The 25,322-nt window shown below is 37.8% G+C and overlaps 1 protein-coding gene across 3 annotated transcripts; it reads left to right on the forward strand.

The window, feature by feature from the left end:
- The first annotated feature begins 1,297 nt into the window (after positions 1-1,297).
- On the forward strand, positions 1,298-21,306 carry svopl (SVOP-like). 3 transcript variants are annotated; one of them, XM_053650679.1, is made up of 16 exons: positions 1,299-3,694; positions 4,114-4,296; positions 11,054-11,145; positions 11,231-11,329; positions 13,382-13,453; positions 13,616-13,740; positions 13,863-13,926; positions 14,224-14,349; positions 15,257-15,385; positions 15,517-15,590; positions 15,752-15,948; positions 16,040-16,151; positions 17,589-17,670; positions 17,806-17,895; positions 19,147-19,260; positions 20,254-21,306. In XM_053650679.1, the coding sequence occupies exons 2-16, from the start codon at positions 4,137-4,139 to the stop codon at positions 20,263-20,265; spliced, it is 1,548 nt and encodes a 515-aa protein (XP_053506654.1). In that variant the 5' UTR covers positions 1,299-3,694; positions 4,114-4,136; the 3' UTR covers positions 20,266-21,306. The 3 variants fall into 3 exon arrangements, with proteins under 3 accessions (XP_053506652.1, XP_053506653.1, XP_053506654.1); XM_053650677.1 differs by lacking the exon at positions 20,254-21,306 and having other exon boundaries at positions 1,298-3,694; positions 19,147-19,472; XM_053650678.1 differs by lacking the exon at positions 20,254-21,306 and having other exon boundaries at positions 1,298-3,694; positions 4,117-4,296; positions 19,147-19,472.
- Positions 21,307-25,322: the final 4,016 nt, after the last annotated feature.

Raw genomic sequence — 25,322 nt, forward strand, 5'->3', positions numbered from 1 at the left:
AAAATAAACTCAAAGTCAAAGTCAAATTTATTTATATAGCACATTTGAAACAACACGAGTGTTGACCAAAGTGCTGCACATCATGCATAATATGAAATGCATTAAAATAGAGCATAAAATATCGTTGAAATAAGTATATAAACAAACTACTATAAGAAAACAAACCAGATATAACTAAGACCAAATAATAAGCAGCTAGACAGGGCAGATTATAAATAAGCCTGAGAGAAGAAATAAGCTTTCAGGGACGATTTTAATGGATTTATTGTAGGGGAAGATCTGATCGAGAGGAGCAGGCTATTCCAAAGCCTCGGTGCCTTTACAGAAAAAGCCCTGTCGCCTTTGGTTTTTAATCGTGACTTTGGAATGGCCAGTAACAACTGAGAGGAGGATCTGGGCGAACGTGCGGAAGAGCGAAAGCAGAGGAGATCTGAAATATATATATATGGGAGCGAGACCATGCAAGGCTTTAAAAACAAACAATAGGATCTTGAAATCGATTCTGTATTTCACCAGTAATCAGTGGAGTGAGGCTAAGAAGGGTGTTATGTGCTCTCTCTTTTTGGTCCCAGTCAAAAAGCCAGCTGCAGCGTTCTGTACGAGTTGCAAGCGCGAGAATGAAGACTGGCTAATTCTAGCATACAGGGCATTGCAGTGATCAAGCCTCGATGAAATAAAAGCTTGAATAACAGTCTCAAGATCTTTAAATGTGAGAAGATTTTAACTTGCAAAGCCCACAAAGCTGTAAAAAAAAAAAACCAAACAAACAAAAAAAAACAAACTAGCTCTGACAACAGAATTTATTTGTTTGTCAATCAAAGATCACCCCCAAATTTTTGACCTGGGTAAGGATGCTGTCTTGTAGAGAGGCCCAGACTAGAGCTTTCTATCAAATGTGAAGGACCAAACAGATTTGCTTCAGTCTTTTTCTCATTTAGCTGGAGGAAAATTTCATCCATCCAGCCTTCTAAGTCCCTTAGACAGTCTAAAAAAGGAGTCAACAAATTTTTTCCAGATTTTAATGGGAGGTAAAGTTGTGTATCGTCTGCATAACAATGGTCAATAAGCTTGTGGTGCTCAAAAATGGAACTAAGAGGGACCCAGAATTCATTTTTATCGAAAATAAAATCGGACCCAGAATGGAGCCTTGTGGCACTCCACAGGTAATGGGGACTGTGGTTGATGAGCACACCTCAATATACAACATTAGAAATGGAGTACAATTCAGTATTTACTTTAAACAACATGTGATCTCACAAACAATTTAAATGAATTCGAATGTGGCTGGATTTAGTTCAGTTTTATGCGATTGATGTCACTAATGTGACTAATAATGTTTTGAACTTTTTGTAAAATGCGGGGGTCGGTTACACAGTATGGCTTTTGCTGCGATTTTGTAAACGCATTAATGCAATAATTGCTGAAATGAGACAAAATTGCACATTGTAAATCATTTCTATGTTCGTGAGTTGGTCAGCTGATGATTTTATTGGGATCATCTCATACATTGACAAGTTATAATCTTACGTTATATTCTTATTATAATCTCCAACGTTAAGCGTCCTAATGTTTACAAATTTGTGGGAGACCTGTTAAAAATGTCCAAGCTTTTAAATTTGGTTATACTAATTTACTCTACTGCTGTTGTGCCTTTGCCAAGCAGACACATATTTGCATTTGTATTTGTTAGTGTTAATAATACAGCTGGTACTCTGTGCCAGTTTCCTGGAGTAATCAGTTCTGTGGCTAACCACCAAGCAGTGTGAGTTTGTGAATAAAACAGTCTGTATAAGATTTCGCTGAGGTTTTTTTTGTTGTTTTTTTTTTTCGATCGTTGCAGCCCAAAATGCTTGATTTTGCCGTGGCTTTTTTTTTTTTTCCCAAAATTTGTGATGCAACTTGCAGAGATTTTTGTGAGAATGAGACCTTTTCGCTGTACTCATGTCTGATGCACATGAATCGAAGAGGGCTTTGGCTGAATGTGTGTTGTGATGATGTCATACGCATCTTGGTGCAAATCTGCGGAAAATCTGCAGTAATTTTGAAAAATTGCAAACTCCTCCAAATATTGCGGAGTTTGCTTGATTTTGCGTTCATTACTGCGATCGCGAAATCGTGAAATTCTGGAGGGACTGATAAGAGAACAAGTGTTTGGTTTTTATGATGCTTTGTGGTCAAGCAACTTCCTCACCACCACATTACTTTTTACATTGAAATACTTTCACAAACATTTGAGCTACTTCCTAGCTTACTTATTTTTAGCTACTTCCACTTTTCACCTAAGTAGCCTATAATGTCTCTGTGCAGAGATTCAAGCTATAAAAGCAAGTTATTCCATATGTAATCATTTCCTTAAATGACTACTACTTCTTTTTGACTGTTTTGTCAAACCGTAAATAGTTTGTTTGTGGTGCGATGATCAAAGAATTTTTCTTTCTATAAGTAATAAAATTCTTTTCTCTTTTATGTGTCTTCAGAAAATCTTCCTACTTCATGAAACACGTTTTGATATGCAAATGTACGTAGCTATGTTTCCATCCAAGTTGCGAATTTAACTTATGCAAAAAATTTGAATATCGCATAAAACATTTGGGAATAAAATGTTTCCATCCCACGTGTTCAAGAGCACAAAATCGTCACTTGCGGGGAAACTCGCTCATCTCGCTCTCCGCCACTTTTACTTTTCTGAAACCATTTTCTAATCACATGATTTGTTCACGCACAACTTCAGTCTGACGACTTTTTTTTTGATGCGCAACGAGGAATTTATTCAGTAAACGTGTTTCCATCATAGTTTATGAGCATGTCTTCTCATCGAATAAAATTTTTATATCCACCCCAGTTGAGCGCATACGTTGTTTATTTGCACGTTGGATATTTTATTCGCATCAGATGTTTCTATATAGATTTTTCTTTTTAGTTTTTTTTTTTTTTAATGCGGTATCCCAAAATGCGCAGAAAAATACGTGGATGTAAACACAGCTTGTGACGATTGAATAAATATGCAAATGACACTGTTGCATCATCCGGTGACGTTCTGAACATGCATTAGGTACTTCCCCCTGATAAAGACTTGCCAGCACTGATGAGGAGTGTTTTCTTCTTCTTCTTCTTCTTCTTCTTCACTGAAAACAAAGCAAACATATCATAGCATACAATAGTACAAAACAAAGTGTGGCATTAATTGGTAACAGTGGATCTGGAAATTATATTATAATATTTTAAACATATTAATGACACTTTTCTTTCTTTTCTTTTTTTTTTTTTAAAAAACAATTTCAGAGAACATATAAAACAATCAAAAATTCCAATATAAACACCCTAAAGATTGGGGATAAATAAACATACTTTTGTTTATGTATATAAAATTTTGCCATTAGTATAAATAAATGAACACTGTATTCAGGACCTTTGTTAACAATGCTTTGATAATACACAATGATATCCTTTAATGTAAAATAGTATTTAAGCTTTACTAAATGAAATCTCATGAGGAGGGTTAGTAAATCGTCTGCATGGCCCTTTAAAGCCCAGGTCCTGCCTCCTGTTGTTCCTCTGTTCCTCAGGGACTCAGTTTACCTGTCGGCAGGTACAGGACGGAAACTTGTTTTGGACCAGAGCAAATATGAGGCGAAATAGGTGTTTTATATCCTTCAAAAATCACTCACACACTGGGATATAAGAAGCAGAAAAGGTATAGTGTCTGGTGATGGTGTATGTGATGTATATTTAACATCCTTTTAGCTGTGCTTGTTGATGATGCCTTTAAATCTCGGGACTACAGCAGTGTGAACACCTGGGAATGACTCACTGTAGACTTTAAATAAACCGAATACACAGCGGAAATGATTATAACCTCGGGTTTAGTAAACTTTCCTAGTGTGAGACTTCTTCATCACGTATTTAGTGTTGAAAAACGCCTCATTGAGGAAGTAATTTCTGCTTTGTGTTGCTGCTGTTCATGTTTCCTGGTCTCTCAGCCTGCATATGAGGAACATCACAACACAAACACAACTTTTTGTTTGTTGGTTTTTAAGCCGAGCCTGAAACGAAGCGACATTTGTTGTCACCGCCATTTGGTGTCACTAATTGTGTCATTTCCGATGTTTACAGTAGCTTTGTGCTGAAACTCTTGGATGAAGAGGATGTCGGGAGGAGGGAGCGCGAGCCCCACGAAGACGCAGCTGGTGAGCGCGATTCAGCTGCAGGAGCGCGAGGAGGAGGAGCGCGAGACTGCTGCTGCTGCTGCTAAACCTGTCCCTAAACCTGTCCGAAAACCTGTCGAGGAAGCCAATGGTAATTGTTTCTAATTATAAAGCTCGGAATTCACACTGATGGGGTGTGTGAAACAATTCAGGGTGTGTGTGAAACAATTCAGTCTGTCTGTCTAGTGGGAATAGCTTGTCAATTCGTGTCCATGATAATGAGTCTTTATTTGTCACATAAACATTACAGCACAGTGAAATTATTTTCTTCGCATGCCCCAGCATGGTAGGAAGCTGGGGTCAGAGCGCGGGGTCAGCCATGATACAGCGCCCCTGGAGCAGGGAGGGTTAAGGGACTTGCTCAAGGGCCCAACAGTGGCAGCTTGGCAGTGCTGAGGCTTGAGCCCCCGACCTTCTGATCAGTAACCCAGAGCCTTAACCACAAAACCCATAACTCTAAGCCAGGGATGGGCAACTTCATCTCCTTTATACCAAGCTTAGATTATCCATCCATCCATCCATCCATCCATCTTCAACCGCTTACTCCTTTTCAGGGTCACGGGGAACCTGGAGCCTATCCCAGGGAGCATCGGGCACAAGGCGGGGTACACCCCAATGTACAGCGGCCCTAGTTTTGATTAGTTGCCTAGAGAACATTCTCAACATACCCTCCGTTAAAAGAACAGTTAAAGGTGCTTATTCAAAAAACAAGTTGTTGAGCATAGTAATAAATATACGGAATATAAGAACAATTCAGTGCATAAATTTCCATACTAGATACCCCCTTAGACACATTCATTTATAGATCAGTTCAGACGACATTCCCACTATCAGAAAGTCTCGATGAGAAACTTATGGCCTCTCTTACTGGTGCACAATCGAATCGATGTCAATCTGAAAGTTTGTACAGCCAACCTGCAGTAGCTGAAAGAAAGTGTCATCTGTCAGCCTGTATTTTCGATTTGATGTGCTTCATTGTTGAGAAACTAGTTTCACAGATGTAAGTGCTGACAAACATGCTGACTATCAACAGTGCAAAATCTTTGAGGAGGGGAAAACGGGTACTCAGGTAGCAGTTTCCAAAATTCAAGCCCCCTATTGTTGTGTCTTCCCTGAAAGAAGGGCTCGGACTGAAGTGCGCAGAGTTCTAGCTGCGTCTTTCCAGGCTGCTTACTGGCAGCCGTGTTCAGAGGGTCTGTGTAGAGGTCTATGCGAAGCTGCGTGACGTGAAAGTCCTGGAAGTGTATTTTGAATTGCTCTTGTAGACTTCCGATTTCTTTTCTTTTCTTGGCCAAAAACATCTCGCATTCGGGAGCATATTTGTGCATCGCCTTGCAGGGAGGGAAATCCGTTGTGAATGAGATTAAGTTTACACTGGAAAGCGTTCATATGCACATAGAAGTCTGACACAGTCTGAGACCATTCTTGTAATTGTGTGTTCAGATGATTCAGATGCGCGGTCATATTTGTGAGGAAGGCCATGTCGCAAAGAAATTCTGGATCCCGTAGTTTGCTGCAGTAAGCGCTCGTGTCCGACTTGATATTTCATCCAAAAAGGCCGTAAACTTCCGGCGATTAAGCGCCCTATTTCCACCTCGAATAAGATTAGTGACTTTTCATCACTACATTCATGACATGTCCAGAATCTTCACACACAGGGCCTCCTGTATCAAATGAAATTGGTTCCTAATCACGTCACATAACATTTCATTTAAGATAACATGAAATAAAAAAGAAGTCTACTAACCTGATGTATTATGCAGTGCAGTACTGGACAGTTAACACCACTCTTCTGAAGAAGCCCAGTGAATCCAGATTTTGTTCCTGGCATTGCTGGTGCTCCATCAGTAACAACAGTAGACAGTTTAGCAAAGCCTCCGTGCTCGTTCACCACATTCTAAAAATACAGATTCAGGGTTCTTGTCCATTTACTCGTCTGCAAATGCTTTAGCCATCTCAATCATGCACTGCTTTACAATTTCACCCTCTGATAACATCTTTTTCGCAAGCACAAGTGAAACCGCATAAGATGCCTTTAGTGATGATTCTTGCACCATCATGCATTTGACAAAAAGGTTTTGCTGACGATGTATGTTTACCTTTTAAATCTGAGATGAGAGCAATTCTGGTGTGACCGGTGTATCTCTCATACTTCTCTTTGTGAGCAGTGGTGTAATGCCGATTTAAATTAAAATCCTTCATTAGAGATTTCTTTTCCACACAAACCAAACACATTGGTGCCCCCCTTGAACTCGGTAAAAAGATCATCTGTCCCCTATCTTAACTGGAAAGCATGATTTTCATCGTGAAAATCTGTTTTCTTTTTGCTAATTTTGGCGAACGTTTGACGAACCCCAAATGGATATTATGAATTTTCTCCACTACCCTACATTATTTAAATTCCAAATATATAATGCTGTATCGTTTAAACATTCATAACATACCTATGTGTAACTCAATTGCCTAAAAAAACAAGAAATATTCTTTGCACTGACTTACTAGTCTAGTGGGAAGTGTTGTGTTGTAAACCCCAAAGTGAAAGCTGCAGGAATATCTGGCAAGTACTGGTCACTCTCTGCATGTGACAATAATATCTTGTACTGTATTCTTCACGTCTGGGCTATGGGGTAGGGTGGATCAAGAGAAGCCCCTTCCCATGAAAAACCCCCCCCAAAACTATAGAAGCCTGCCTAAATCACGTCCAAGTCAAATTGTGTTACGGTCTGATGACACCAAGGTAGAACATCCAACATCCATCCATTTTTCATACCGCTTATCCTACACAGGGTCGCAGGGGAGCCTGGAGCATACCCCAGGAGGGCACAAGGTGAGGGACAGTCTGGACTGGGTGCAGAATCGCACACACACTACAGAAAATTTGGAAAAAGTGAACTTTTTGGGCATAATTCTAAAAGAAATGTTTGGTGCAGAAACAAGACAGTTTATCACCAAAAGAACACCATACCCACAGTGAAGCATGGTGGTGGCAGCATCGTGCTGTGTTGCTGCTTCTCTTCAACTGGGACTGGGGCTCAAATCAGGATAGAAGGAATCATGGATAGCTTCAGATACCAGTCTGTTTTGGCACAAAACCTGCAGACCTCTTTTATAGAGCTGAAGAAGAAGCAAAATTTCACCTTCCAGCAGAACAACCCAAAGTACAATCCAACTCAATAAAAGAACTGCTTCAGAAGAGGATCAATGCTTTTGCAATGATTCAGTCAGAGCCAAGATCCAAATCCTATCAAAAACCTTTTGAAAGACTCTAAAAGGGCTGTGCACAGTAGATCCCCTGGCAGATCCCCTGGTTTTTTAACAGGGGTGTGTAGAAATTGATATCCAGTGTAAATAAAAGTTCTTTAATAACTGAAACATGCTAATATACCGCTCCTGTCTCCAACCTGCACCAGCAGCCTTAACAGAGGAGCACTGAAAACTCGAAGTTAGCTTCACACTTTCTGAATCTCAAAACCTGCACTACTACATCTATACTATTGACTGATTTCTTTGTATAATTGCTGAAATTGTAAAGTGAGTGCATCAAACGATTTCGTCGTGTTTTATTTTTCGTCATTGGATTTTGCCATAGGTTGAAATTTGTAGGCATATTTTTTTCCATCACAGAAAAAAAGTATTTTCCATGGAACTGAATGTTGTTAAAATATTTGCATAGAGCAGAACCTGAGTGTGTGGCTGCCCCAGGCTTGGTGAACAGGAGGAAAAAAAAACAACAAATAATGTGAACCATCAAAATAACAAGATGGCATCTCTACGTTTCATGTCAAAAATGTTGTCCATTGAGAATGCTTCTGCGCTTGCACTAGCCTTTAGGCCGTCTATCGTACACAGCTCCTATTATGTGTAAACACTGAAAGTTGCCCAGATAGCAAAATTGTTGTGGCCCAGATCTGGCCCCCACCTGACACTTTTATTCAGTCCATGTACCGCGTGGAATGATGGCACTTGGGCGGTCCGCTCCTGTTTGCCAGATTTGGGCCACAAGCAAGCCATAGCAATGCCGCATATGCCACATTTTTGCCAAAGGTGGCCCACATTTCTTTTGTGATATTTGGGACATATTCACTATTTACCTCATGGGCCACTTTAGGGTCACATCCAGATTACACTTTGCCGTGAGCACCGCATCTTTGCCTAAAAAGGTCCACTTGTGATTTGGGATATTTGGGCCATATTTGCTATTTTACACGTGAGCCGTTTCAGGCTCATATCCATTTTGTCCGGGCCAAAAGGAGGCCATCAGTGCCGCATCACTGCCTGAAGTGGCCCACATCTGCATGCTATCTGGGCAGGTCTGTATTTGTTTAAATTCTGAGTTTTAAAGCGGCCAACTTCAGCTAACTTTGAACAAAATAAGAGACCGTACCTTTTAATGATAACTTCCACAAAAATAACAAAAAGCATGTACTGTACACACAAGAAGAGTAAATCCGGGCCGTAACCACCATAGACACTGAGTGGGGCCCCCCGAATGGCCAATCAAATCAAAGATGGCAGAAGCCGTGCGACGCTTCAGCTTTTAATGGTGAAAGAGTGCGAGGCAAAATGTAAGCTAAGTAGCGAAAGTTTTATATTGGACTGTTTTACCATAGAAATTTTAAACGACCAAAAGTAATATCTAGGGATGCAAACATTTACGTGATTGATGTAATGTAATGTGTTATCGTCAATGTGACGAGACAAGAAACATTAACAGAGCCGTTTTCAGTCTATTATGCAGAAGATGAAGAATGATTGTGTGTATATTGTGAATGTAATGAAGGTGGTTATCTGGCTTTACTGGTAGCCTTTCAGTAAATTCACTTATCTAAGAAAATGATTCATAAAACTCATAGTGGGCGAGTTATCGTCCTCAGACTTCAACTAGAACATGGTAAAACGTGGATTCAAAGTCATTTATTAAAATAATCTTATATTATTTGCGAATCTAGTTCTTTAACTATTTTTAAAAAAAATTCCTTTAATTCTCTTTTCTGGAAAATAAACCCCTCCCAAGTGTCTGCAACCATTGTATTTTGATGCGACTCTGTTTGTCCTTGTCAGGTCTGTGCTCAAAATGTTAAAGGGACAATTCACCTAAAAATGAACTCAAATACTGTTACTTTCAAATACTGTCATAACATAAAAAAGAACCCCCCCCCCCACACACACACACACACACACGCACACTCACACTCTTTTCCACTCTATTACAGTTCTATTCCATAAAATGACAGAAGATAGTGATCATGAGCTTTAAAGGTACACTAGAAAGGAGCCATAAAAACTATACTCCAGGTGGATATATGAGAGTTTTGTGTCATATGGACTGCTTTTCTGTACAGCGGTGTAAACGTTCTTCAAAATTCTCCTTTTGTCTTACACTTAAAACAGCATACAGGTTCGGAACAACTTGAGAGTGAGTAAATCATTTTGTGTAAGTCATTTTGTCTGGCTAGCTGACACAGTCAAGTCGAATTACAGAGACATTATGACAATAATGAAAAGACAATCAAATGAGAGAAATTTTTACTTTGGCACAGCAGGGGGAAAAAAAAGGGTAAGCTGACAGGAATAGAAAAAAAGTGGAAGTTTTCACATTCATATTTGGTCTGCTCTACTGTTTGGAACATATTATTCACTATATCTGTACATAATAAGATAAAAGACCTGCCTGGGGGTAGAGAGTGAGTAAACTAAAATCTAATCTAACTTGTTTTTGTATTGTAATACACACTGACCTTACTGTGGTTGTTTTGGTCCTAAATATAAAGGTCTTGCAGTGTGTGTGTGTGTGTGTGTGTGTGTGTGTGTGTGTGTGTGTAGATATTTGGGCCTTTATTATGTAGAAAATTAAAAAGGACCATTACAGTTAGGAGCCCCCCCCCCCCCCCCAAATGGTTTGGTCTTCCCCCAATGTTCAGGATGGCGTAACTTCATTATTACTATCGTACATATCATGTATTGCCATTTTCGCCTCAGATTACTAATTAAAAATTTGTTTAAACGACTGATTCATGAGAATTTAACTACACAAGATTTAATGTCCTTTAGAAACATTGTGCAACAACTTAGTCATTCTGGTAAAAAGAAATACATTTGTGTTGTAATACTTGGCAAGTTAAGATCACAGTTTGCAGTGGAGTTGAATTATAACAGGTCTACGCACTCTTTCTAACCGCTATAGATTTCAGTCAGAATATAAAAATGCTTTATTAGTCGATATTAAAATACACGTCTAGGGGGGAAAAAAGAAAACTTCTTTCAAGCTTCTTCAGCATTGTTTTTCCACTCAGCTAATGACTCTCATGCATCTGTTTTATCGTACGCTCTATTTATAGTTTTCTCAACCGTTCTAGAAATGTTACAAAAGCGTGTGGTTCGGTACACCACTGTCAAAAGAACTGACTGTTTGGTGAATTGCTCATCACTCCAGTCGAGGCTGTGCTTATAGTCGAATCCCAATGCAAAAAGAGGTCTGGCGTATTTAATGACATTTTTTCATTCTTTCTTCTGTAAACACAGCATAAACAGAAATGGTCTTCGATTAGATTTAAAAATCTGTTTAAATTAGGATTCCTGATAAAACAAAAGAATTGTTTTTTTTAATGAATATTTGTTTGTTTGTTTGATAGTTTCTTTGCATTGGTTAATTTAATTAAATATTTTTTATTGATTTTTCACCTCCATTGTTTTTTGCTTTCTTCTGCAGGATTCTGGGTATTATCGTTGTAGTAATCCATGTGTCATTTTATTTTATTTTTTTTAAAAATCATTAAATCATTTCTTCCTGGTTTGCTCAATAACCTCTGACCTGGTCATCCCTGTGCTGCTTTTCTTTGCTCTGACAGATCAGAAATATTACAGCGTGGAGGAAGCTGTGGAAAGCATCGGCTTCGGGCGCTTTCACATACTACTCTTTGTTATTATGGGCAGTGCCAATGTAAGAGCTTTATTTGTCTGGTTCTGTATGGTATAGTTCTGTATCTGTACATGTCAGTGATTCTGTACATCTCTGTGTGATGTAGATTGTAGAGGCGATGGAGATCATGTTGTTGGCTGTGGTGTCTCCTGAGATCAGATGTGAGTGGCATCTGGAGGATTGGCAGGTGGCCCTGGTCTCCACGGTGAGATTTCCAACCAATCGGAACTGTCCCGCACTCATTTATTGGCAGTCTGTGATCAGATAAGTAAGGAATAATTCTCTTGGAGGTGTGCTGTTGTAGGAAAATAATAAACAGTGGGGTGGTGAGGTGCGGCCTGGTGTGAAGTTGATTATTTTCCTCTAGCAGCGTATCCTGATGTTTTATTCCTCTTACAGCACAGCAATTTGCAGCGTGCTCTGAAGAGGAAGCACCCGCTTCCGGGTTTTCAGTGACATTGACTTTTTTTACTTTCAACAAGTGCATCTCGTATGGTTTATGTCCTGTCTCCGCCCCGTATTGTCACTGGTTGTTTCCCCGTATGTGTCATCATTAGTCTCAGCTGTTTTGTGTTCACCCTTGGTTACGTTCTCGGTGAAGTAGGGCGTGAGTGTATACACTGTGCCAAGACTTTGTTCATCCTGTTCCGGAATCATGGCTTTTGATCTGGTGTCTAGTTTCTTGTTTTGTGTTTTGCCTTGCCTTGTTCATGTCCGTTTGCCATTCTCCTGACCCTTTGCCTATTTTCAACCACGCTTTTGATTCATGAGTTGTATTTGTCTGTCTGCCTCTCTTTAATAAAGCTCTTATCTGCATTTGCATCCGTTTCAGCCCACATTACATGACTCTTTCTTTCTTTCTATCTATTTGTTTGTTTAAATCCCCTTTATTTTTTTCTTTCAACCTTTCTTTTTTTTTTTTACAGCTATTTTATATTTATTTGTGTTTCTGTTTGTTTGTTTGTTTCACTCCCCTCTTTTTCTTTCTTTCCGTCATTCTTTATTTCATTCTTTGCAGTTGACATTTTCTATTTGTTTTTATTCCTTTTTCTTTCTTTTCCTTCTTTCAAACTTTCTTTTTTTTACAACTGCTCTTTTATATTTGTGTTTTTGTTTGTTTCACTCCCCTTTCTTTCTTTCTTTCCTTCTTTCTTTTTCTTTCATTCTTTCTTGTCATGTTTTGTTTGTTTGTTTGTTTGTTTGTTTGTTGACAGTGTACTTGTTCATGTATAATTGATGTTTTTCCAAAAATGCTAATTAAACTTCTGTCGTGGAAATTAGACAACACTCATAGACTCGCCTTCTAAGGTCAAATGGTTTATTACAGAAAGATGAATAGAGGATAGAAGAATACAGGATAGAAGAATACAGCATAGAAGAATGCAGGATAGAAGAAAGCAGGATAGAAGAATACAGCATAGAAGAATGCAGCATAGAAGAATGCAGGATAGAAGAATACAGGATAGAAGAATGCAGGATAGAAGAATACAGCATAGAAGAATGCAGGATAGAAGAATACAGGATAGAAGAATGCAGGATAGAAGAATACAGGATAGAAGAATGCAGGATAGAAGAATGCAGGATAGAAGAATACAGCATAGAAGAATGCAGGATAGAAGAATGCAGGATAGAAGAATACAGCATAGAAGAATGCAGGATAGAAGAAAGCAGCATAGAAGAAAACAGCATAGAAGAATGCAGGATAGAATAGTGAGAGCGCTCTGAGGAGCTTGTGCTGAACATGTACTATATATATGAAGCACAGGACACGATACACTTCTATGTACCGATAAGGAGCAGTTTGAGGCAGTTCAAACAGGCTTTGTTTCAGGGTCGAACCCTTAACAGAAAAACATGTAAATATTCTGTACTAATCTAAATGACATGACATGACCTTCTTTGACGTTATCCTCAGATGAACGTGAACAGAACAATAACAAAACTATTACAAAGTAAAAATGAGTAATTTCCCTCACACTTAACAGAAAACTTCAGCAGCTGCTCATGTTTTCTTAGCTGTTTATTAAGTTGTTATTATAGCAACGATTACACATCTGAGCAAGCGCATTATAGAAAATGAACCAACATCTCATGACCAATCAGAACTGAGAATTTATCAGCGCTGTGGTATTAATGAATTTAACCAGCCTGGTCTTTTATAGCTGTGGAGTTCTAGAGTATAGAACCATTTCTGCTATGTTAATATTGTGTGTGTGTGTGTGTGTGTGTGTGTGTGTGTGTGTGTGTGTGTGTGTAGATGGTGTTCCTGGGCTTCATGTTATGCGGGGTCCTGTGTGGATATGTGGCGGATACATACGGCCGCTGGAAGGTCAGATAGCATCAGTTACGTCAAAAACATCTTGCATGATGTTCACTTTATAGTGATGATGGTGTCTGATATTAGAGAAGTGTGTGTGTGTGTGTGTGTGTGTGTGTGTGTGTGTGTGTGTTTGTGTGTGTTTGCTCAGTTCTGATAGTTGTGTACACACAGGTGGTGTTCGGGGGCTTCGTGTGGGCCGCATATTTCTCTGCGCTCACGTCATTCGCACCATCCTACGGCTGGTTTATTTTCCTGCGCAGCATGGTGGGCTGTGGAGTAGCAGCCACGTCACAAGGGTATACACACACACACACACACACACACTTCCTTTCACTGAACATAATAAACATGTGCGTCCTGATGTATCATCCATGTCTAAAGCCCACTGTGACTCATCCTGTTCATCTTCCTGTTCAAGGTTTGTTCTGAAGACGGAATTCATTCCTGCTAAATACCGAGGCTCTCTGCTGCCCCTGGCCTCCGTAAGTGAGAAATCATGCTCATGTGTAATAATAAACCCCTAAATAAATCCAGGGTGTCCCCCACTTTGTGCCCCAAGTTCCCTGGGGGTGCAGTAATAATAATAATCATTATAATAAGAAGAAGAAGAAGAAGAGGAAGAAGAAGAATCACCATAATAATAATAATAGTAATAATAATAATAATAGTCAACATTATCATCACCATAATCATAATAATCATCTTCATAATAATAATAATAATAATAATAATAATAATAATAATAATGTCATTGGAATTCCACGTTCCTCTGTGGTCAGATTTTCTGGATGCTGGGATCGTTGCTCATCATCGTTCTGGGGATGACTGTGGTGCCCACGATGGGTTGGCGCTGGATGATCCGCTTCTCCATCATCCCCAGCGTTGTACTACTCGTCCTCTTCCAGGTGAACCTCATATCACATCTCAACTGAATAATCACGGACACGGACAAATAACGTCTTTCTTTCTTTTGTTTTGTTTGCTTGCTTGATTTGTTTACAATACATTTGTTTATTTACAGTGTATTTGTTTGCTAACAATTTACCTGTTTATTGATTTATTCAATTCAATTCAAGCTTTTTATTTGTCACATACACAGTTATATACAGTAACTTGAACTCATGAAATGATTTATACAACTGGCATTTAATATTTATTTATATTTATTTATTTCACTCCTCTTTCTTCCTTTCTTTCTTTTGTTTGCTTTCTTTTGATTTCTTGTTTGTTTGTTTAAATGCACTTGTTTATTTACAGTTTACTTTATTCATTTATTTATTTATTTGACCTCCTTGCCTGTTTCTTTCTTTCTTCCTTTTCTTTGTGTGTTTGTTTACAATATCCTTGTTTATTTATATTTAATATATTTCTATTTATATGTATATATTATTTCACTATCCTTTCTTTCTTTCTCTCTTCCTTTCTGTTTCTTTCTTTTGTTTTGTTTGCTTGTTTGATTGTTTACAAGATATTTGTTTATTTACAACTGACCTACTAATTTCACCTTCTTTCTGTATATCTTTCTTTAAAATTGATTTATTCAACTGACATTTTATATTTATTTATTTCACACCTTTTTGTTTGATTTCTTTTGTTTTGTTTTTTTTTTGTTTGCTCAATTGTGTTTTTTTATGTACTTTGCTTTGTACTTGTTCACTCTCATTTCTTTCTTTCTTTTTATGTTTGATTTTATTTTTGCTTGATTTTTTTAAAAAATGTACTTGATTATTTTCAATGTATCTGTTTATTTAATTATTTTTCTTTCATGAAAATCATTCTGCCCATCCATTCTATCTTTCCTCTTCTGTCCAGTTTATCCCTGAGTCAGCGAGGTTCCAGGTCTCGGCAGGGAATGTAAAAGGAGCTGTTGCCACTTTAAAATGGATCGCTAAGATGAATGGAGTGAGCTTGCCTGAGGGGGAACTACGGGAACCTATAGTGGTGTGTACACTCTCTCTCTCTCTCTCTCTCTCACTCTGTCTCTCTCTCACCCTGTCTCTCTCTGTCTCTCTCTCTTTTACACACACACACACACACACACACAGGCTAGTTATTATGTTGTGTGTTTTCAGACAGAGAGAGGAAATGCTGCCACTCTGGTTAGTCGAGCTTTCCTTAGGACATCTCTGCTGTTGTGGTATTCATGGTAACGTCTTTTATACACTCACCTTGTGTGTGTGTGTGTGTGTGTGTGTGTGTGTGTGTGTGTGTGTGTGTGTGTGTGTGTAAGAATTTGAATAGAAGTATCGTTTTACACAAGTCCGTGAGTAGATCTTCTTATAAAAATGGCAAACATGATGCGTGCAGGTTTGTGGCGTCTTTCTCCTATTACGGCTCTGTGCTGGGCAGCTCCGAGCTCCTGGAGAAGAACCTGCTCTGTGTGACCGACGCCGACGCAGAACACGACATCAAACACAACCAGGACACGACGCTGTGTTACTGCATCCCATTCAACATGGCCGACTACCAGACCCTCCTCATCAGCTGCCTGGGAGAGGTGGCACGTGAGTTCCTGACGTGAATCCTACACCGTGTAGTCTGTGAATAAAACACATACGCGTACGTCACAGGCATGTTGTTCGGTTTTCTTTGCAGTGATCCCACTGAACATCGGCCTGTTGCACGTCATGGGCCGAAAGTTCAGCATGGTCGTCCTGCAGGTCCTCTCGGCCATCTTCTTCATGCTGATGAATATCTGCACCACCATGTGAGTACACTCTCCTGTTCCAGCACAGTGCAGAACAGCTGGAACTCGTCTGGGTTTATAGTACACCTAAACAGCTTCAACTGTGAGAATGATCTGATTACTGTAACACTGCGCTGATAGGAGTTTAAACCACAACGCTGCTGAATTCTCAATCCTGATTGGTCAGAAGATATTTTTACACAGGGGCTTGTACGGTGGACCTTTGCTTTCTTTCTTTCTTTCTTTCTTTCTTTCTTTTGTCCTTCCTTCTTCCTGATCCTATCAAATAACATAATTGTTTCAGAAATGTTGGTCATATGGCTTAATTTGTGCCTTGTGGGATATTGATTTTTTTTTTTGCGTGTTTACCTGTCTTTCTTCCTTCCATCCTTTTCCTTGTTGTTTTTGCTTGTCTTCTTCTTTTGTCTTTCTTTCTTTCTTTCTTTCTTTCTTTCTTCCTTTTCCTTGTTGTTCTTGCTTGTCTGTCTGTCTTTCTTTCTTTCTTCTTTTCCTTGTTTTTTGTGTGTTTGCCTGTCTTTCTTTCTTTCTTCCTTTTCCTTGTTGTTTTTGCTTGTTTGCTTGTCTTTCTTTCTTCCTTGCTTCCTTCCTTCCTTTTCCTTGTTGTTTTTGCTTTTCTTTCTTCCTTCCTTCCTTCCTTTTCCTTGTTGTTTTTGCTTGTCTTTCTTTCTTCCATCCTTTTCCTTGTTGTTTTTGCTTGTTTGCTTGTCTTTCTTTCTTCCTTGTTGTTTTTGCTTGTCTTCTTCTTTTCCTACGTCATTCTGCTCTTCCATGCTATCTTTCCACTTTCTTCCAGTTTATCCCTGAGTGTGATACTGACTTTCCGTGTTAAAATATCTCAATAAACAATTTAGTCGTTCAGAACTGTTAACCTAAAAGAAATCCAGGCGAACGAGCATTTCCACCATTTCACGTTTAAAGAACGTGTTAGTTTTGACACTTCATTGTAATCCTATCTAATGTTTTTGGGTGAAAATCTTTGTGCTTTATTTCTCTTTTGTCCATATTTTTCAGTGCCATCCCTACTAACTATAGTACACAGATGTTACATATACCGTACACTTGCCTAACATTAACTAGACTGTAAGATTTTATTTCACATTAGTGAGCTCAAAACGTCCGCAGAAAGCAAGGGGGCCCAGAGTCGAGGGCATGTGAGATATGGGGAAGGGGGCGGGGCTTTCAGGAAGTGTTTGTTAAAATCATATAAAGTAGAAAGAGTTCAAAAGACCTGTGCAGATCATTCCAGAATCACATGTTGATTGGGTCTTCTGGCGAGAAAAATACACTCTTTCTGCCTGGTAATGAAATATAATCAGCGATAAACATCACCAGATATTGTGGCAGTGTAATATCATGATAATATAATTGTATCACAGAAACCAGGTGTACACAGAGTAACAGTTTGAGAGTGACAGTGATCTCTTTTCATTCCCGCAGGTTTGGTTTCACAGTGTTGCTCTTCCTGCTGCGTTCACTGGTCTCCATGAATTTTAATGTGGTTTATATTTATACTGCAGAGGTGAGGTTCTTTCATATCAACAACGAGTGTGGGATCGTTTGCTCTGTCCATTTGTTTTATTTGCATGAATAAAGTTAGAGTAATGTGAATAATAAATCTAGTGAGATATTTTACAGTAATGGTATGTTCCTGCAGGTTTACCCTACAGCAGTGCGCTCTATAGGAATGGGCTTCTGTACTTCATTCAGCCGAATCGGTGGGATGATTGCACCCTTTGTAGCACAGGTAATGTTTGCTTAAGCGTGAGTGTGTGTGTGTGTGTGTGTGTGTGATTTTTAATCCTGGCCTGGCTATCCTCTTGTTATCTTCTTGCATAAAGAAGGCAGTTTAATAAACACAGTGGTTTAAAAAAAATTTTCACACTCAGTCATGTCTAAAACTTTGCCAGCTAAGTGTGATTCCCTCAAAAATCGACGTACATCCCTTTTTCCACGTACAGTATGCTTGTCACGTAATGGAGGCTGAGACGGAAGCAAGTGCAGGTTAGGTAGTTTAATACAATAGTCCAAGGGATCAGGCAGAAATCAATAAACAGAGACAGGCAGAGGTCAGGCGATCAGGCAAACAGTCCAAAGAGACAAGGTCGTAAACGTGAACAAGGTTAAAACCAGAATAAACAAACACGGTATCAAGGCTTGGAAATGACAGAGACAAGGCAATTGAGCGTAATACTTCGCAAAGACTTTGTGTTCAAACAATCTCTTTTATTTGTTATGTGATTGTGTGTGAGATTGGATGCAGGTGTGCGTGAATAGAATGAAAGTGAGTGTTCCGGGAATTGCAGTCCATGGCGGCCATGTTTGTAGGCCGCAGTGCAGGATGGGAAATGTAGTCACTGGTTTGCTGTGATATGACAATTTTCCTGTCAACCCTGTCTGATTGGTCTCGCCTCTGTTCACTGAAGATATAAAATTACAGGCGGTCTTCTTTTACTGACGTTCAGTTACATAGTGACAAATCACTCCAAGTGGAGAATTATTCTGGGCTAAAGAAACAATTTTCGGGGCAAAACGTGATTTATACGTTTTACTTAACATTGTTTTCTTAACAATAAATTTGTAACGCAAGTGACGTAATTTTATTAACATCAGTAACTGTAATCAAATGACATCACTTTAAAATGTAATGCGTTACATTACTGCGTTATCAGAAAAAGTCATTAGATTACAGTAACACGTTACTTTGCCCTATTCTCTCGGTGATTAGTATTGTTTTTGCTTAGCTAAGATGGCTACATCACTGATATACGCTATATGTAAATATGTGTTTTGATTATTCTGGCCTCCATTATCATGTAGAAACTAAAATTTTGGACATTTATCAAACTTTATTTATATATTTATTTATTTATTTATTTTGAAAATCAGGTGTCAATATAATCTTCTTCAAGAGTCCATCTTTTTCAGTCTCAGCCTCGACGTTCTTCCATCACTTTGCGTTTAGGTGTGACTGTGTGTTGTGTGTCGTGTGTCTCAGGTGTTGATGTCTAAGTCTGTGCTGTTAGCGTTGTCTCCGTTTGCTCTGGCATGCTGTCTGTGCGCTATCGGGACTGTCCTGTTACCCATCGAGACCAGAGGACGAGCGTTACTGGTAAACTTTTACAGCACTAGTAGTTATTGCATGTAGCCCATTGTGTGTTGTTTTCATTCTCCTGCACTCAAAATCACTATTACATTTACACATGGTTAGCTGGCTAGCTAGCTTAGCTAAAGTTACTGACACAAATATAGTTTGGATTATATTAAATCAACCTCTAACAAATGTGAGCTGGTTTACTTGAAGTCAGATAATGTTAGTGATATTAAGTTACTTGGGATGATGAGGACATTCATTCATATATATATATATATATATATATATATATATATATATATATATATATATATATATATACACACAGTACTGTGCAAAAGTTTTAGGCACATCCAAAGAAATGCTGTAAAGCAAAAATGCCTCCAAAATAATGAAATGTTTCTACATTTTAAAGAAATACTGTAAAGAGCAGTAAACTTTAATAAATGAAACAAAGTCGATATTTGGTGCAACAAAAAAAAAAGTAGTCTCAGGTAGAGTTAGTTATAAGGAAATGAACTGTAAGTTTTATTGAGCATGTTGCAGAACCAGTCACGGTTCTTCTGGAGACTTTGACTGTCGCACTCGCTTCTTATTTTTACAGCAAAACCCAGCAGCCTTCATTGTGTTTTTGTCTGAAAAGTGTCTCTTACGTAATACGCTGCTTTCTTTACTGACATACAAACATTTTTCTGTAACATTTCATTTTGTGCTAGAAAACTAATGTTTGGGAATCTAAAATGTTTCTGTACTGACTCGATAATATTGAAGTCATAAAATTAAAATCTATAACAAAGTTTGTACTAAAGAAATAGGGTGTGTAAAACTTTTGCACAGTACTGTGTGTGTGTATATATCTGTATGTATATATCTGTATGTGTGTGTGTATACATGATTTCTATGAACATATTAGACTATTTTTATTCTACAATGATTGTCAATAGTTTAAAATGGCATGTTCAAGGGTACTTTAAGGAAATGTCTTATTCTTTTTTTTTTTTCTTTTTGCAGCAAAATGAATAATGCACACCTGCTCATGAAGAAACTAAGACTATATTCTAACTATGTATTTTTTTCTTTGTTAGTTTATAAATTGATTAAATTTGGATCACAAAACCGTTGTGTAGAATTGTGTATTTCCTTAAAAATCTTTAATACAAACCCTGCAAAGGTTACATCTTATACTTTACAGTAAACTAAAAATATAAATAAATTCATCAAATATTTCTCATTGCTAGACTTTTATAAAATAATAATAGAATGATTAATTACTTTAATTCCCAAAACTGCAGGACCTGTCAGCAGGTCCAGCCTTTCCTTATGCTTCTAGCACCATACATTTCATAAAAGTACATAACATATAAAGTAGTTACTGAATAATATATTTTAATCCTAGTCAAAAAATAAATGCGCTTGATTGTATTTAAAATATACGAGTAAGTATGCTATAAATATACTGAGGAATGTGTGTACTATGCTAAAACATGCTACAAATGTATTATTCATCTCAAATGCATGAATTTTACTTTAAATAAACAATGGGTTATAGTACATTTTTTAAAAAAAATTTAAAAAAACATCTACCCTTCACACAGTTTCACACCAAAGAGCAATTTAGAGCGAGCTACAATATTGTGTATTCATATTTTTAATATCAAAGAAAGTAATGTTAGTATTCTGCCTTTTTTTTGTGAACTAATGTTTGTCGGCTAAAACAATTCATTAATGCACAGAGTTGTGAAAAAGTACTGTGTGAAAAGTGATTTTTTTCTGTTTTTGTATATATCTCATACTAAATTGTTCTAGATCTTCAAATGAAATACAACATAAAACAAATGCATCCTCAATAAACACACAGTAGTTTTTAATAGTTATTTATTTATTCATTTATTTTATTAAAGAAGAAAAAAAATTATCCAACACTTATCACCCATGCGAAAAACATATTTGTCCCCTTAAACCCCTTAAACAACCTAAAAATCTGGCTGTGCCACCTTTAGCAGCAACAACTACAACCAAATACTTCTGATAACTGGAGATCAGTCTTTCACAGCGCTGTGGGGGAATTTTGGCCCACTCTTCTCTGCAGAACTGCTTTAGTTCTGGGGAGGTTTTCGAGCATGATCTGCCTGTTTAAGGTCCTGCCACGGCACCTCAATTGGTTCAAGTCAGGGCTTTGACCAGGCCACTCCAAAACTTTTATTTAGCTTTTTTTGGCATTAAGAGGTGAATTTACTCCTATACTTTGGATCATTGTCTTGCTGCATAATCCAGTTGCGCTTGACTTTCACCTTATAGACTGAAGACCAGACATTCTCCTTTAGGATTTTCTGGTAGAGAGCAGAATTCATGTTTCCCTCAATTACTACAAGTTGCCCAAGTCCTGAAGCAGCAAAGCATCCCCACACCATCACACTACCTCCACCATGCTTGACCATAGGTATGATGATCTTTTTGTGGAATTCTGTGTTTGGTTTATGCCAGATGTAATGGGATCCCTGTCTTCCAAACAGTTCCATTTTCGATTCATCAGTCCACAGAACATTCTCCCAAAAGGTTTGAGGATCATCAAGGTGTGTTTTGGCAAAATTCAGACGAGCCTTAATGTTCTTCTGGGTTAACAGTGGTCTTCACCTCGTCACTCTTCCATGGACGCCATTTTAGCCCAGTGTCTTTCTGATAGTGGAGTCATGAACAGTGACCTTTATTGATGCAAAGGAGGCCTGTAGGTCCTTTGCTGTTGTCCTTGGCTCTTTTGTGACTTCCTGGATGAGTCGTTGCTGTGCTCTTGGAGGAACTTTGGAAGGTCAGCCACTTCTGGGAAAGTTCACTACTGTGCAGAGTTTTTCCATTTGCAGATAATGGCTCTCGCTGTGGTTCTTTGGAGTCCCAGAGCCTTTGAAAAATCTTTCTATCCCTTCCCAGACTGATGTATTTCAATCACCTACTTCTTCAGAATTTCTGGAATTTCTTTCAACTTTGGCATAGTGTGTTACTGGGTAAGACCTTTTAACCAACTTCATGCTGTTGAAAAAGTTCTGTTTAAGTGATGATTTGATTGAACAGGGTTTGCAGTAATCAGGTCTGGTTGTGTCTATTCCAGCTGAACCACATTATGAATGCAGTTTCATAGATTTGGGGAATTAGTAACTATGGGGGCAAATACATTTTCACATAGGTTTTGGATAACTTTTTCCCTTCAATAAATAAAATTATCATTTAAAAACTGTATCTTATGTTTACTCAGATTGCCTTTGTTTTAGATTTTGATTTAATTTCTGAAACAATTTAGTATGAGGTATACACAAGAAATCAGGATGGGGCAAATACTTTTTTGCAGCACTGTGAGTTTTTGCAATTTTTTAAGTATGTTACTAAAAGCATAATTGACTATATTAATACTTTAATGCAAGTTACATTGTTAGTATTACAGTACTATTCAAAATGCAATAGTACTACTATGTATCTTAATATTTATTAAATAGATTTTAAGTATAATTATACAGTATGTGCATGATGGATTAAAATCCAGATACTGTAGTATACTTGAAATATACTCAGCAAAAAAAGAATCGTCCTCTCACATTCAACTGCTTTTATTTCCAGCAAATTTATTAACCTATTGAAATATTTGGCATATGATAGGCATAGGCACCCTATTGTTATTCTATCTTTTCTTCTTCTTGTTCTTCTTGTTCTTGTTCTTCTGGCTAAGATGCCTATGGCAGCCCATAGAACCGTCTGGTAAAATGTTGTGAAATTTGGCACACTGATTGCTGATAGTCTAAGGAACATTCTGACCAAATTTGGGCCAAGTGCTGCCAATGATCTAGCGCCCCCATCAGGTCAAATTTGGGTCTAATTTGGAAGTACATTTATGGTCATAATATTTTAAACGCGTTTCCAACATTTAAAAGCTGCCACAGTAAAAAATTTCCACACAATTAGATTTTCCACCATCTTGGATTTTGTCAAAAATGTTTTTTCGTTACTCCTCCTACAAATTTTGTCCAATCATCACCAAATTTGGCAAATGTCCTCTTCAGAGAAAGCCTCACAAAAGGATTTTGAATACTCCAAATGGTTTGCCTGTAATGGACCAACAAATCTGACAGCAAAGCCACTAAACAGGAAGTGAGGCTGTATCTCAGCAACGACTTTGCGCACTGACACAAAACTCAGGTAGGCAACTTCAGGACCATGTCCTGAGACTATGCAACACATTTTGTGACCGCGCCACCTACTGGTCCAAAAGTCCTTCTCCAAATTTTGCATGTGTGGCTCACCGAGTCTGGGTACTTGGCCCCCATGGATCTTGCTTGCAGCTTTAATTAGTCTTTATTTTTATACAATTTAACTTTATTAAACACAAAAAAATGTGCTGTAGGCCAGGATTGATTAGTTGATTAATTTCAAGAAAATCCATTCTTTTTTAAGAAAAAATTAATTCCTTGAAAGAACCTAATGTACTAATCTGCTAACGGAGTTGAAAATACTAGAAATAGTATATAAAGATAGTTTTAGTACACTCATTATTTTTAGAATAATCTACTAATGAGAAATATTAGTGAGTTTTGCCTTTAATAAGTTTCTACTCGCTCTATTTTTTCCAGTTTAAATCAGCCTTCACTAGATGGAGACATCACACTGCTTTTTAAAGACACACTGACACAACTTTATTCAGCTGCAACCTGGTTTAAGACCTGATTCTCTCGTGTTCTCTTTCTCTCTCTCTCTCTTTCTCTCTCTCCCTCCACCTCAAAGTGCTCTCTGATAATCTTATTACATCTTATCTTATCACATAGTCTCAGTGCAGGTGTAATGAAGGGATTAGAATGTACACCATGTCTACGTCTACATCTCTAACCCAGTTTCACACAATGCAACACACAGTCACTGCGTGCTATTATTCATGAGATAAAAGATTATTTATGAAATCTGAAACATGTTTTATTGACAAAAGAAGATGAGAATAAAAGCAGTGTGTGTCGGGTGAGGACCAAAAGTCTCTATAAGGATGACAGTTTTGACCTTATGGGACATTTTGTTGGAAAAACTATTTAGTTTGTTTGTTTACAAAAAAATTCAGTTTTCATAATTTTTTTTTTTTAACTATTTTAATAAGCCAAAAGATTTCATTTTACTGAGTTCAAGATTAGAGTTAAATATAGGTGTAGACATATCATTAAATCACTCCATTAATAATTATGTCAGTGACTACGTTTACATGGACAGCAGTAATCTTGACCTTATTCTGAATAAGACAATATTGTGATTAAGGTGTTTACATGAGTTGCTTTTAGACAATTCCTTTCATATTCCCGTTTTACATGTTATAGAACATAGATCGATTAATGGCACACGTCATTACATCCCCATGCCACGCGGTCCGACGTTCCCTCCAGAGTATGACTTTAGTTGGATTAAGCTAATAAATAATCACTCAGCACGTTTACATGGACAACAATATTCTGATATTAACTCGATTAAGGCAATACTCTGATTAAGAAACTAGCATGTAAACAGCGATTATTGATGAGTAAATCCGAGTAAAGTCATACTCAAAGTAAACACAAATCGAATTTAGACATGTGGAGTATTCCTGTTTTAGTCGCATTATCGAAGTGCACTATAGACATGTACAAACCTTAATCACACTATTAACATCGTGTGGGAGTTTTCACCGCATTTTCACACGTACACACATGGCAGTGCTCAACCGTTTGATGGCAAACAAGAGAGCACGGCTGCGTCCGAAACTGCGTACTTACCTGCCATATAGTGTTAGAGTATTAGATTATTGTTGTCCATGTAAACTGTCTTAGAAATTAGACAACACTCGCAGACTCGTCCTCTGAGGTGAAAAATGGTTTATTACAGAAGGATGGTTAATGCAGGATAGAATAATGAGAGTGCTCTGAATTCTGTACTGATTTAAGTGACATGACATGGCCTTCTTAGGCGTTATCCTCAGATGAACATAAACAGAACAAGAACAAAACTATTAAAAATTGAAAATTTATCATTTCCCTCACATTTCCCCCTTTTATCATTACAAAATAAGATAAGTAAAATTAACA

Source organism: Ictalurus furcatus, chromosome 19 (assembly GCF_023375685.1).
Source record: "Ictalurus furcatus strain D&B chromosome 19, Billie_1.0, whole genome shotgun sequence".
Classification (NCBI taxonomy): domain Eukaryota; kingdom Metazoa; phylum Chordata; class Actinopteri; order Siluriformes; family Ictaluridae; genus Ictalurus; species Ictalurus furcatus.